At 37.6% G+C, this 15,023-nt stretch overlaps 1 protein-coding gene across 3 annotated transcripts; it reads left to right on the top strand.

The window, feature by feature from the left end:
* The first annotated feature begins 8,600 nt into the window (after positions 1 to 8,600).
* On the top strand, positions 8,601 to 14,479 carry LOC104218434 (probable receptor-like serine/threonine-protein kinase At5g57670). Of its 3 annotated transcripts, none has more exons than XM_009768925.2 (8): positions 8,601 to 9,051; positions 9,208 to 9,462; positions 9,540 to 9,697; positions 9,817 to 9,896; positions 9,995 to 10,130; positions 10,661 to 10,810; positions 13,313 to 13,352; positions 13,980 to 14,479. In XM_009768925.2, exons 1-8 carry the CDS (start codon positions 8,835 to 8,837, stop codon positions 14,009 to 14,011), a joined length of 1,068 nt encoding a protein of 355 aa, XP_009767227.1. In that variant the 5' UTR covers positions 8,601 to 8,834; the 3' UTR covers positions 14,012 to 14,479. The 3 variants fall into 3 exon arrangements, with proteins under 3 accessions (XP_009767227.1, XP_009767225.1, XP_009767226.1); XM_009768923.2 differs by having other exon boundaries at positions 13,313 to 13,357; XM_009768924.2 differs by lacking the exon at positions 13,313 to 13,352.
* The last annotated feature ends 544 nt before the right edge of the window (positions 14,480 to 15,023 follow it).

The raw sequence follows: 15,023 nt of genomic DNA, 5'->3' as shown, positions 1-15,023 counted from the left end.
TGCTAAAAACGAACATCTTAGAGAATTCTTAAGTTACCAAGCTAAGAGCAACTATGGTCGCAACAAGGATAACACGAAACCTTCAAAATTAGGAGAAGATCCTCCATGTTTGACGATTAAAATGATTTTTGGGGGGTCGAGAGGGGGGACAAGATTAATGGCGTAACCTTTTCGGTAGCGAAAAAGACAAAGGTATTGGTGACCCCAGTAAAAGACTCCGGGAAGTTGCTGAGGACGACATTACCTTTTCGGAGGATGACATAGATGGACTTCTACTATCGCATAACGATGCCTTGACAATTTCTCTTAATGTTTTAGATTTTAAAATTAAACGTATTTTGGTGGACCTAGGAAGTTTAGTGAATATTATCCAATGGAGAGTGCTGGAACAAGCCAAGCCGACCAAAAGTATCATTCTGGCCACAGAGCTCATCGTCGGGTTCAGTTTAGTAAGCGTAATGACTAGAAGAGAGATTCTGCTGCCTACGAATGCCGAAGAGGTAATGAAACCAACCCTTTTTGAAGTAGTAGATGGCGATATGAGCTACAATATTATTCTTGGGAGACCATGGGTGCACGATATGAAGGTTTTGCCGTCAATATGCCATCAACTTCTCAAATTCCCAACTCCGAAGGGAATTAAACAAATAAGAGGAGACCAATCGGCGGCAAGGGAGATGAAGGCGATCTCAGTTTCCAGTAGCAAAGGGAAGGAGCACGCAACATAGAAATTACAGGAACTGACGCCTGCTCCCAAACAAAACGAAGACTACAAGGGGGAGGAGTCGTCGGACTCTTATCAGGTACTAAGATACTTCCAGGTATAAGAAAAAATGGGCACGACAAAGTACATAGTAGAAGAACTCGAGCAAGTCGCATTATTTGGGAAGTTCTTAGAGAGGAAGTTCCACTTGGAGACAGGACTATGCCTCGAGTTCAGGTCAGAATTTATTGAATTTCTTAAATTTAACGTTGACTGTTTTGCATGGTCGCATGAGGATATGACATTTGTTCTGCTAGAAGTAGTCGTGCACAAGTTAAGCTTGGATCCTAACATCCCTTCAGTAAGGTAGTGAAACCCATATTGCCGAGGTCAGAAATAAATTCATCAAAGAATAGGTAACTCGATTGGTTGATATCGGTTCAATCCAGGAGGTAAAGTATCCCGACTAGCTAGCTAATGTGGTAGAAGTACCAAAAAAGAATAACAAATTTCGGATCTAAATAAGGCGTGCCCAAAAGACTCATTCCCACTGCCGAACATTAATCAAATGATTGATGCGACAGCCAAGCATGAGTTGATAAGTTTCCTCGATGCTTATTCCGGGTATCAGGAAAAAACTTTGTTCATAACGAACTTCGGCACATATTTCTATAATGTGATGCCTTTCAGGCTTAAGAATGTCGGAACCACTTATCAGAGACCTGTAAACAAAATGCTTGAGAAAAAATAGGGGAAACTATGAAAGTTTACATAGATGATGTGCTAGTTAAGTCTTTAAAAACATGTGATCATCTTAAACACCTGCAAGAAACCTTTGACATCCTAAGGAAGCACAACATGAAGCTTAACCCTGAAACGTGTGCATTCAGAGTCAGCCCTTGTAAATTCTTAGGTTCCTGGTGTTGCAAAGAGGGATCGAAGTCAATCCCGATAAAATTAAAGCTATCGAGGACATCCCTGACCAACTATCAAACGTGAAGGAGGTTGAAATGTTAACAAGAAGACTGGACACATTAAGCATATTCATTTTTGAATCTTCGGAAAGATTTGATCTCTTCTTTTCACTTCTGAAAAGAAGAATAACTTCGAATGGACTCCAGAATGCCAGAAGGCTCTGAAAGATTTGAAAAGGTATTTATCGAGCCCTCTATTATTATCCAAACCGGAGGAAGGCAAGCAGTTGCTGATTTACTCACCGGTCTCAGAAGTAGAGGTAAGCACCCTTTTAGTCTGCGAAGAAGAAGGTACGAAATCTCCTATCTATTACATTAGTAAAATTTTAACAGGAAAGGAAATTCGCTACCCATATCTTGGGAAATTGGCCTTAGCTCTCGTAGTCGCCACTCAGAAGCATAAGCCTTATTTTGAATGTAATCTGATAGCCGTGGTGACAACCTTTCTCCTACGAATATCCTTCATAAACTTGAACTTTCATGTTGACTGGCCAAATGGGCAGTCGAAATGAGTGAATTTCACATATAGTATAAACCCAGGACTACGACCAAGTCACAAGATTTGGCCGACTTTGTGGTCGATTTTAGTCCTAGACTATCGCCTTTGGCCACCAAAGAAGGAGTGATTGTGTCGGAATCGACATTGGGAGTCTAGAACTTGTTCACGGATGGAGCTTCTAACCTGTAAATGTCCGGGCTCGGTGTAGTATTAATTATGCCTTCAGGATAAACCATGAGGCAGACCATAAGAACTATTCCCTTAGCTAACAATGAGGCGGAGTATGAGGCCTCGATTGTAGGACTCAAGCTGGCCCGACGACTAGGCTCTGAGGTCATAGAAATCAAATGTGATTCCCAACTGGTAGTCAATAAGGTCTACGAAATCTTCGAAGCCAAAGCGGAACGCATATAACACTATGTGCTGAAAGTCCAGGATTTGCTCGCACAGTTCAGGGAATGTTCAAATTACCCATATCTCGAGGGAAGAAAATGCAGAAGCAAACACACAAGCCAATCTGGGCTAAACAAAGGGATTAGACTCTGCTACGGTCATGCAGCTTATGCATTCAATATTGAATGTGGATGGCTATTATGAAGTAAACGCGACCAATTTGGTATGGGACGGGAAGAATGAGATCATTGACTATCTCAAACAGGAAAAACTACTTGAAGATCCCAAGGCATCATGGGCGATATGCACTAAAGTAGCCCGATACTGCTACACGGGAGGTCAATTGTATAGAAAATATTTTCAAGGCCCGTTAGCCCGATGTTTAGGAGCCTCCGAAGCTAATTACGTCATAAGAGAAGTTCACAAAGGGATCTGAATTCCAGGGTGCGGACACCTTATTATTAAAGCTAATTAGGGCACGATACTATTGGCCCCGAATGGAGCAAGATAACAAGGCTTATGTTTAGAAATGCGATAAGTTTCAACGTCACGCACCGTTAGTGCATCAGACAGCAGAGTTATTGCACTCGGTTTTGTCACCCTGGTCATTCATGAAATGGGGGATAGACATAGTCGGTCTATTGCCACCCACTCCCTGTAAGGTAAGATTTCTTTTGATTTTTACTGACTACTTTTTAAGTGGGTTAAAGCAAGTCTTTACCAGAAAATTGGTGAGTGTGAAGTGGTAGATTTCCTGTGGGAGAACATTATTTGCAGGTTTGGGATACCAAAAGAGATAGCATGCGACAACGGGCCACAATTTATAGGTGCAAAGGTCACAAAATTCCTCGAAGATCAGAAAATCAAAAGAATCACATCACCATCATATTACCCGAGCGCAAATGGCCAAGCAGAATTGACAAACAAAGTGATTATTCAAAATCTCAAAAAGATATTGGAATAGCCAAAGGAAAATGGCTTGAGTGTTATGGGCCTACCGAACAATGGCCAAATCAAGCATGGGGGAGACACCTTTCTCTCTCATATATGGAGAAGAAGCCCTTATCTTGGTGGATGTAGGAAAACCTACCATTAGATACTTCTGAGAGGACTAAAAAGCAAACAAGGAAGCATTATTAGTTAGATTGAAGCTACTCAACGAATATAGGGACTTGGCACACATAAGGATGGGGGCCCAAAAGCATAGAATGGAAAGAATTACAATCGAAGAGCTAATCTCCGTTATTTCAAAGTAGGAGACTTGGTTTTGAGGAAAGTAACTCAAAACACTTGGGAGCTCAATGCAGGGAAGCTAGGTCCAATGTGGGAAGGCCCTTACCAGGTTTTAGATTCACCGAAAAAGGATCATACGAATTGGAAAATCAAGATGAAGTAAAATTATTGAGCAACTAGAATGTGGCATACCTCAAAATATACTATTGTTGATGAACATCGCCTATACTAAAAGTATGTGCTGCACTATTTTTCCCTTCGTCCAGTTTTTGTTCCAATTGGGTTTTTCTCACAAGTTTTTTAATGAGGTAGCAACGAAACACATACTACCAAGAAAGTACTGTTAGCACAAATAAGACCTTTAAATGACAAGGCATGCAAGAAATGAGCCACTACGGGACGGTTAGATAGTCTTTTACTCGATAGCAAAGTTCCTACCGGGAAATAAAGCTTGCTATAAGGCCAAAGGTCATCTGATCGTTCATGAGTGCAAGTCACTTAGGGGTGGTTAGATAATTTTTGGCTCTATGGAAAAGTTCCTAACGGGAAGTGAAGCTTGTTATCAGATCAAAGATTATCCAACCATTCACTTTTCAAATGGAAAAATTTCCAGTATTCAAATTCGCATACTTCACATTCGAACACCTAGGGGAATGATATAAGAATACGGCAATATGACTGCCACGTAAACCGGGACTACGAAATTCGAGAACAAAGTTGTATCATCGGGACCAGGGACTATGCGGCCAGCCCCGTAGAAATAAGGTGTACAAATTAGCCACAAGTAATGGCAATTTATTTGAGCACAATGAATGAATAAACTAATTCATCCCTAGAATCTAGGAGAAGAGAAGCATCTGCGCCTACAGGAGAACTAGGTGGATCTGCCGCCGGATCGAGGTCTGGACCTTCATCATCATCCCCTTCAGGTTCTTCTTCAGTTCCCCAGAACTCAGAACCAGAACCAGAAGAGTCAGTAACATCAAGTTGGACCGAGAGACTCCTCAGTGCAGTTGACTCCAGCTCATTGGCCTTGGCAATCTCATCATTAAAGTTAATGACACCCGTTTTGGCATTTTCCAAGGTTTTTCTCCTCATGCTATACATAGCGTGTGTTTTTTCAACAATGAGGAAAGTCACTCGGTGCTGAAATTCTTCCTTAAGCTGGTCAACCTTGGTCAAAAGTTTATTACGCTCGGATCTAGCGGTCTGAAGGCTAACATCAAGAGATCACGGATAGTGGAATTACAAACTTTATTGTGCTTCATGACCTTCCTATACTTCTCCTCCATACGTGCATACTTCTCCTCGGCACCAACAACCTTTTTAGCTTTGGAGTTCAAGGCTACCTACAAATTATTTAATCTTTCAGCAGAAGCAACCTCCCTATCAGCAGTAGCAAGAACAATATTTTAGACCTCAGACCATTTTGCCTTGGCCTCTTGAAGTTGTACACTTAACAGGGCGGCTTCTTGGCCGAGGTAAGCACCTCTTGCTTGCTCTGGTACAATCAAGCTTCCAACTCAATGACCTCGGGAGCTTGTGCTTCCAAGTCCTAGAGGTGAGCAGCAATTTGATCCCGCTTGGCCAACAACTGATCCCGCTCGGAGGTGATTATTTCTTTATGAAGGATCAACTTTTGAAGGTGCTCGGAAGCAAGTAAGTTAGCATGCAAACAAAAGTTCAAATCAAAGATATTGCCATGGAGAAACTAGAAGAAATAGTATAGGGAATAAATATCGTACCGCTGCTACGTTGTGCATGGTATTGTTTACCATACATTCCCCCGAGAGAAAATGTATTTTATTCCTATATTTCTCTGAAGCCAGAGGATTCAGGTACTTGGAAAGTTCTACCGATCGGGAGCAAATGGCATTCGATAGAGACCGAGAAAGAGACGCTCCTCTTCCTTTAAGGATCTGCAGATGGGGGCGAATAGTTATGCCCTAATTCCCTATGGACTGGGGACTGGGGAAGAGGGACATCTTCCTCTTGGATGTCTGTGGCCAGTGAAGATGATGTAGCAGTTGCTGGTGGCAAAGGCAAGGTTGGCGAATAAGGAGATAAAGATGATGGCATTATGGGTTGAGAAGCAGCTGCAACAAAAGCAATGCTAGTTATTGGTTGCTTATAAACCTAAGATGGAAGATATCGGGTGCCCAGCCTCACGGTACTGGGAGCAGCAATTGGGACACAGAAGAGAGAGTTGGCATCTTCCACTATGTCACACTCCTAGAGCTCCTGGACATTGTCCTCGGTTGGTGTAACTAGCTCAACAGATTGAGCATTCTGTTGAGCTGACGAAGGTTGTCGTCTTCTATGTAGAGAAGCCTCTTCATCACTGGCTCCTCCATCATCATCGATCACCACAGTGTCTGCGGCTGGCTCAGGCGCGACTCTCTTTACCTTTTTATTTTTACCCTCGACCGTAAAGGAACGTCACCTTTTTGTTGCTTGTTCTTCGACCGGAGACTTTGAGAGGAAGCACTTGCACTAGAAGCAAGTCCGATGACACCCGTTCAAGCAAAGGCCTCCTATATAAACCTCGCTGCATTTGCGGGATCAGCCAAAACATCCTCCTCGGGGATGGTAACAGAGCTTTGCGAAAGACCTGACTTCAACAAAAAGAGAAGTTAGCCAGATTTTCTATGTGTAAGATAAAAATAAGATAAGTTCAGTTTACCATGATTTTTGGCCTTTCACCCGTATTTAAGGGCCAGTTCTTTCCACTGGCGGGTCTCAGGCGTGGCGACATCAAATTTTTTCTAGATCTACTGGTCCAAGCCCTCAACCCTTGGTGGTGTCCCCCGAGTTGCTGAAATAATGGAAAAAGGAGGATCAACAATAGCATGGAACAACCTTTAACCAATAAAAAGGACATACATTTAACTTACGTGTACAATTCCATGATTTAAGAAAGGATGGAGTTATGGTTGTGATGCTATCTCTAGTAGCAACTACAACGAACCGCTCCATCTATCCACGATTGTTGTCATTATCCATGTTGGTGAGCAGAGCACGGTGACCACGGTTGTTGAAGTTTATCATTCCCCCATGAAAAATCTTAGGGTAATAAAGGTTCATCAGTCGAGCTAGGGAGAGCTCTTCTGCCGTCTCATGGCATAGCTGCCGAAGGCAGGCTACCGTTCGCCGCACATAAGGGTTCACATATGCCAAGCAGACCTGATAATGGAAGCAAAATTTCAAGTTTACGGAGTCAAGTACCTTGCTCAATGGGAACTGGCCCAAAGTGAAGGGGTACGTGTAAACGTACGTAAACCCTACTCAGGGAAGGTTACTCGCTCCGCTTGATGGGGAACGATGATGTTCAAATCATGGTAACCGCAGTCTTCTTTCACAACATGGGTGCTAGAAGAACGGATGGAAGAAGGATACACACCAATGACCCATGTGCGTGAGTTAACAGAAGGGAACTTCTCTTCGAAGTCCTTAGCCGTAGTAAGCTTTCTGGGGATAATGGTGCTCACCATAGAAGGATGAGCATCATCAGTGCTTTCCTTGTTTTTTTGAAGAACTGAAGTTTTTGGAATAGGAGGTCATAGTTAGCAGAAGGAAGTAAGGGTTTCCTTGAAGAAGAAGGTTAAAGAAAGTTAAAAGCAAGAGTGAGTTGAGTATATAAAGTTTGAGAGAGTTTGTGAAATTGTGAAGTGCAAAAGAAAAAGATTGAAGCATATAAGTAAAGGAATAGGTGGCTAAAATCATGGTCGTGATTACCTCGAGAACCGATGAGAGTATTGCTGAATCGTGGGATGACTCGTGTTCGGGACATTAAAGGCAAAGAGACGTGCATTTAATCAAGCGTCAGAAACTTTTCAAAGGGGGTCAGAGAATTCTCTGCCAAGAAAGGTATCTGCACCAACTTCCCGGTGACACAAGGATGTGCCACCAGAAAGCAGGGGGACTATCTGTATAGGGCAAAATATGTTCATATTTTATACTTGCATAATAGAGCGACAGGTGAAACCAGAGATAGATAGAAAGCGAGACAGGTGTAAATCAAGTCCGGGGGCAGCAATCTCGGTAACCCGCGAAGGGAATGTTGCTCAGAAATGCTTGCCACTTGAAGCATTTAATGAAGAATATTCTGCAGTATTAAATACATAGCCCGTTATAGAGAATAAGACATTCATAGTCTGCCGTTACACATTCTTCAATGGCCCTCATAATTGTTATTTAAGAGAGACTTGATCCTACGACCTTGTTCCTTGGGTACAATTATAAGTAGTAAGCTCAACAACCATGGTAGGGGACACAAATTTCTGACAAACTTATACAAACTTATACTATATATTATTCAAAAGCTCAATAACATTTTATCTCTTGCTTATTAGTATTGCTATTACTGCGTTCGGAAGCTCTGCTCCTGGAACCAAGCTATTTGCTGTCTTATCTCGATTTCGACGCTAAGACTTGTATTTTTAAAGATTTTTTTTTAATCTTTTTGGGATCAAATTGATTTTCTTGTTTATAAACCACGTATAAATTCAACTGTATCATTTTACGAATAAACAATTTCGGGTTCAGTTGAACCAGGTACTAGAAGTCCAGGTACGCCCGCGTAACAATACACGTTGAATTGTGATTGTTTGGCCGTCGGAGAAATATATAGTAAGAGTTAGAAATTGAAATTCGTGTTTTTATGGAGTATTAAAATTTAACATAATAACATCTTGCATTTTCAGTGAACACATTGAGTGGTCCCAGTGATGAAGTGAAAAGAGCCAAATTCACGCCCCTCAGTCTTTAAATATTGCAACAAGAAACAGATAAAAAGGGCCATCCACTCCAAAGAGACAACCTCTCTAGGGAGAAACCCAGCAGGGATGTGGGGTGCTTGTTCTGAGAATATATCGACTCTACTCAATTCAATACCCCTTTATAATAAACACGTACTGCATTTATAGTCTTGTCCTCTTCTATGGTTCAAGTATCTCTCATCTGTACTTGTCTCCCTTAATTCTCTGAAATTTATCAGACACACATATTTCTAAATTTTTCTATAACAGAGGAGATGAGATACGTTCGTACAAGTAGCCTTAAGAGGCTGTTTTCTTTCGGAAGACACAGTTTTGATGGAGATTTTCCAATAGCTTGTGAAGAAAATAATACTACAAGTACCGCTATTGTTGCTGATACTGCTTCCCCCACAACACAGCCAACTCATAGGCCCACATGGAAATGTTTCTCTTATCAAGAAATTTTTCGTGCCACCAACGGTTTCGACTCAGGTTAGAGACCAATTTAGAATCTTGAGTCAGTATACATTTTACTTATGTATATCTAATTAGAGTTAAAAAAATGAATTAGTTGAATCGACAGATAGAACTCACCCTAGACTCGCCTCTGAATTCATAGCATTTTCTAATTAATGATTGAATGTTCAGAAAATATGGTTGGGAAAGGAGGGTATGCAGAAGTGTACAAAGGAGTATTAGATGATGGACAGGCAATAGCTGTAAAAATGCTGACAAAAGCCACCGATGATGAGAGAAAAGAGAAGGAATTTTTGACAGAAATTGGGACACTTGGTCACGTTTGCCATCCCAATGTGACATCATTGTTAGGTTGTTGTATTGAGAATGGGCTTTATCTCATTTTTCAGTTCTCTTCTAAAGGCTCTGTTGCTTCAATTCTCCATGGTAATGTTCTTTCCTGGTAATTTGAAAGATCTAGAGTTTTAATTTGTAATAACTCTTTTATTCATCTTGTGTCCCAGATGAGATATCACCCACTATGGACTGGGAAACAAGGAACAAAATTGCTCTTGGAACTGCAAAGGGTTTATATTACTTGCATAAATCTTGTCCTAGAAGAATAATTCACAGGGACATCAAGGCTTCAAACATTTTGTTGAGTGAGGAATATGAGCCACAGGTATCTTTGAGATATTGTTTCAAACTTCACTCAGAGCTGTGTTGCACTGTATGCCTAAATGGTTGTACCATAGTAGTAGTAACCGTTGGTTCATTAATTCTCTGTTGGTTGAATGACAGATATCAGATTTTGGGCTAGCAAAATGGCTTCCATCACAATGGACCCATCATTCCATTGTTCCAATTGAAGGGACTTTTGGGTACTTTCTTATGCTTAAATATCCTCTGCCATTTGGCAAAAACATAACAAATGGCTCCATTTTAAATGTCTAAATAAACTTTAATCTTATATCTCCAGGCACTTAGCACCAGAATATTTCATGCATGGAGTAGTTGATGAAAAGACAGATGTTTTTGCATTTGGTGTGTTCTGCTTGGAGCTCATTTCTGGGAAAAAACCAGTTGACAATTCCCATCAAAGCTTACACAGCTGGGTAAATCAGTAGCGCAATTTGTTGAAATATTTGCATTAATCTTGAATAAAGCAACAATATGCACTCACTTATTCAGTCTATATTATCAGTCTTTTAAGATTTTGGCACGATCGCTTAAGAAAAATATTTAATAGCTTTAATCACAAAAGTATATACCTAATATAACATTGCTTCCTCCTTAAATATCTCGCTTAATTAACACCCACCTATTGAAACAGTAAGAGTAGATCTCGGAAAAAAGTAAAACTGAATTCATGTTTTCTAAAACGTCGAAAATTTTAAAAGTTTTCCCTCATCTTTTTGCAAAAAGCCGCTCCAACGTGGTAAAGTCTCATCTTGTTGTCGGCTGCAGTCACAAGTGTAACATTGAGCTCTCAATATGTTCGAAGATCTTGAAATTATCTTCCAATTCAGGCGGGAACCCGCTAATTTGTGTTTAACAAATTTACTTTATCAAAACAACTAATATATAGATATAACAGCAAGTAATATTAGTACTTTAGGTTTGATTTGTATTTTAATTTTTACAGGCAAAACCTCTTTTGAGCAGAGGAGTTATAGAAGAAGTAGTAGATCCAAGGCTAGAAGGGCGATTTGATTCTACACAACTTCATAAACTTGCTTTTGCTGCTTCACTTTGCATTCGTGCTTCTTCTATATGGCGGCCTACCATGAATGAGGTAAATAATACTTCTTTCTCTTTATTTTTATTTTTTTTGGCTTAAAGGTGAGGTATTATTATTATGCAGGAATTTAAAGAGAGTTATTTTTCTTTATAAGACTGATCTTATAAGCAGTCCCTAATACTTCTTTCTCTTGTATCTTTATGCAGTTAAGAGAAAAAGTTTAGTAGGATAACTCATACGTAATCTGTCAGAAGATTATATTAATAATAATAAAAGTGTTTTTTTAAGAAGATTATTCACCAAAAAGTGTTGAAATGCACTTGAAGATACAACTTACAAGGTCCAAATACAAAATGAAATAATTAGAGCATTGTCAATCATTGTTATTATTGGCTCAAACTTGTGGAAGTGGTAACGAATAGGTGACAATTTGCGAGTTTTTATTAAAGAAATATGAGTAATTAAAAAAAAAAAAAGCAAAACCCAAATACTTGCTATATTTTGTTGGAGCACGATTCCAAGTTATTATTAATCCTTTTAAGTATAATTTATTATTATAATGAGTAACTCCAATTATTATTACTCCATAGGATTCTCTTAATAATGTTGGAATATTATTCCAACTTGCATAAAGGTAAATACTTGGTAGTATTATTTTCTATTTTCTATTTGTCCTGTTCTACTAGATTGGCCAACTGAATCAATTCCGAGTTGTCTCAATCTTCCCATAGTATATACAATAATTCTTTCAAGAATGCATTATCCCTCTGTCTATATATATATATATCTACCCACTTTTTAAAAAATGTTTGCCACATAAAGGAATTTTTGTGACAGATGGATTTGAATTTTTCAGCTGCTTATCATTTTCTTCTATGAGTGTAACCTAAGCATTCTTGTCATTTTTTTTAGGCAATTCACCTAAACACTGCAAACTTTGCTCACCTGCTTTAGGCTTTCCTGATAAGGACCTTAATACTTCCTCTATCTTAAACTTAATTTTATTAAATGTTCTTTGTAGTGAACAATATTTAAATTATTTTCAGTAATCTTAAAAAGCGAAATCTTAGAACATGCATTTTTTGAAATAATCTGAAGATTTTAATGGGCGTCTGAACTTAAGAATTGTGAAGTTCCGGAAAAAAGTAAAAAAAAAAAAATTCAAGTTAAAATGATATTTGGAGATTAGAATTTTATTCGGACATAAATATAATTTGGAAATGAAGTCCTAATTTTGAATTTTCTTTTTGGAGTTTTTCAAATTTCAAAAAAATTTATAATTAACTTCAAGTGAAATTTGAAATTTTCATGGCCAAATACTGATTTCGAAAAATGTGATAATTTCCCCCCAAAAAATGAATTTTCTTTTGTGGTCAAACAGACCATTAGTGGGCGTTTGGACATAAGAATTGTAAAACTCGGAAAAAATAAATTTTTTTACAATTGAAAATACTATTTAAAATTAGAGTTGTATTTGGACATGCATACAATTTGGAGATGTTTTTGAATTTTTATGAGTGATTTGAAATAAAAATTTTGAAAACAGTTTTTACGAATTTTAAATTTTTTGAAAAGTTCTGAAATTCAACTTAGTGAAATTCAAAATTTCACGGCCAATTACTAATTCCGAAAAAGGTGAAAATTCCGAAAAAAGTATAAAAAAAAAACAATGTAAAGTGAAAACATGTATATCTGAGATCAATTCATGCACGCAACAGAAACTCTCAAAGTTGACCGCGCCGAATGCATATTAAAGTAATATTCTAAGGGCATGATGACATCTTTGCAGTTAAATACAGAAACCATCAAATTTTTCTAGTAATATTTTTAGTAATCACTTTCCTGAGGCGTGCTGCAATTAATCTATGATATCTAGTCATTTTTGTCGTGTTGATGTGAAGCACTAATTTGTATTTCTTCGAAAACAATCAATTGATTGGTTTGTCTTACCAAACTATAGTCATTTATAGTTTAATTAAAAAGTTACCTATGGACCTTGACAATTGATTAGAAAGAGCATCCAGAGGTATAACAAATAACTGGCCGAAATCATATTTAATGTGGGTCCTTAAAATTTTTCACTAAATCAGTAGCTCTCTTTATCATAAAGATTAGACATCCCTGTATCAATTATTTGTCTGTTTTCGGCCTTCGAATCTTCCTTGGTTAAATTAATTTTATTCTTTATTTTTCCTTTCATTCATAGATCAGCACATTAGCGAGGCAGACTTTGCTACATTATTGTTGCTTATCTCTCAGCTTCATCTGACATATTTCTACTTATTTTTTGGCTTAAAATTATGAATCATTCAGTTAAACTAATTATCAATTTAATAATCTTCTAATGGAGCTGCTATAAGTACAAAACAATAAGAAGAACTTGACTTACAATAATGATTGAATTTTTTGGAAGATTTACTAAAATTCGTGACACAATAAAAGTAAAATTTACGTTATTGTTAGATATATGAAGTTCATCTCTTTGCCTTTGATCTAGAATATGCTTTTATGGGGGCCATGGTAGTATAATTCCGGGAAACTTGTTCATGATTTCAGGAAGGAATTCGTCTTCAAAGTCTTGAAATGTTCATAAATGGTGAGGTTTGTACAACTATTATTAACTCTAGTAAGAATACTAATTCACATATAATGGAAAACGGCTAAACTCAAAAAATATTATGTTTTCACAATTATGTGGTTTACTAATTTGAGTACAGTCTTTTATTTATTTATTTGTTTATGGGTTATAACCCAAAAAGCATTGAGATTTCAGATTTATTATAAATCTTAAACGCTAAGTTATAGTATCTGTGTTAAGCTATTGCTTTGGGTAATAATAATAGGTGTGGATTTAATTCTATTCATCCCCCTTTTCCCCTTCTACATTTTGGAAGTATTAAAAAGTTTAAATTTGGGTCTATTGGATTTGGTTTTGAAAATTTCGTTACTACATGATCAAATTATTTTGTTTTTCCGATATTTCTGAGATATAAAATCTCTTTGGTTTCCTTTTCAAGGAAGAAACAAAATGTAAAGCAAATATCATCTAGTGCATTTTGTGTTTCATAGGTATTTTACACGATGTAGACCACTTTTTGTGCTTGTATAACTGTGGTATGACATTTTCATTTTGCTTATATAGTAATGCTTGTTTGATACTCATTCTTTATGTCATCAATTCATTTTGCTGTTTCATGTTAATGTGCTGTCCTTCTGATGACAGATTTTAGAGATAATATTGGGAGGCGAAGTTGATAAAGACAAATGGAAAATGCCAGATGAAGAAGAGGAAGAGCAAGAAGAGCTTTGGGGGTTTGAGGATCTTGAATGTGAATGTGATAGTTCCTTCTCAACTTCCCCACATGACACCTTCTAAACGTGAAGCTCATAAATCCAAATTCACATATTCAATATCACATATTAAATATGTTAGTGTTAGACTTTTATAGATAAAACTTAGGGGGGTAGTTTATTAGTTATATTACTCTCTAAATCTTAATTTTTTGAGGTTGAACTTCCATGTTTTAAATTTCGGATATATGCTTGTTCTTTTACAAAAAATCTGCATCAGTATCATCCACATGTAAATAAGACGTTTTGGAATAATTAATTTCATGGATACTGATGTATATCCATCTCAATTCTCAAGTATCCATGTAATTTAACCAAGCTCATTTGTCTTGGAAATGATTAAATACAATAAAAAGTTAAAGTTTTGGTGTTTGATGGAAGTTCAGTCTGGTTTATTAATATTTCAAATTAATAAACACACAAATTCGACTTCCTAATCCGATGAGATATAGATTACAACAATGACCAATAATTTTACTGATGAGCAATCAACTTTTATTTTATTGTTTTAAAGTCACTAAATATTTTTGTAATGAAAAAATTATTCAACTGTTGTCACGATCCAAAACACGACCCATCATGATGGTGCTTATTGATGATACTAGACCAACCGACATTACCAAAACGCTTGCAACAATAACCAGAAATAAATTAAAACTTTTTAAAATATCTAAAATCTTTGTTATAAAACGGGGTGAACCCCAAAACATAAGTGCGGAAATAAAGCTCGACATCGGGATGTCACTAGTCATGAGCATCTAACATAGCCGACCCAAAAGTACCAAGACGTAATATAGTCTGGATTCCACAATACAGAAAATAAGGATAAATAGGGAAGAAGAAGGCAGAGTTGTGAATGCCGGCAGCTACCTCGCGATCTCCAACGACCAACTACGAGTACCATCAACAACCTCAG

The sequence above is a fragment of the Nicotiana sylvestris genome, chromosome 11, assembly GCF_000393655.2.
Source record: "Nicotiana sylvestris chromosome 11, ASM39365v2, whole genome shotgun sequence".
NCBI classification, from domain to species: domain Eukaryota; kingdom Viridiplantae; phylum Streptophyta; class Magnoliopsida; order Solanales; family Solanaceae; genus Nicotiana; species Nicotiana sylvestris.
The sequence above is the reverse complement of the archived record's forward strand: the minus strand, read 5'-3'. Positions and strand labels throughout refer to the sequence as shown.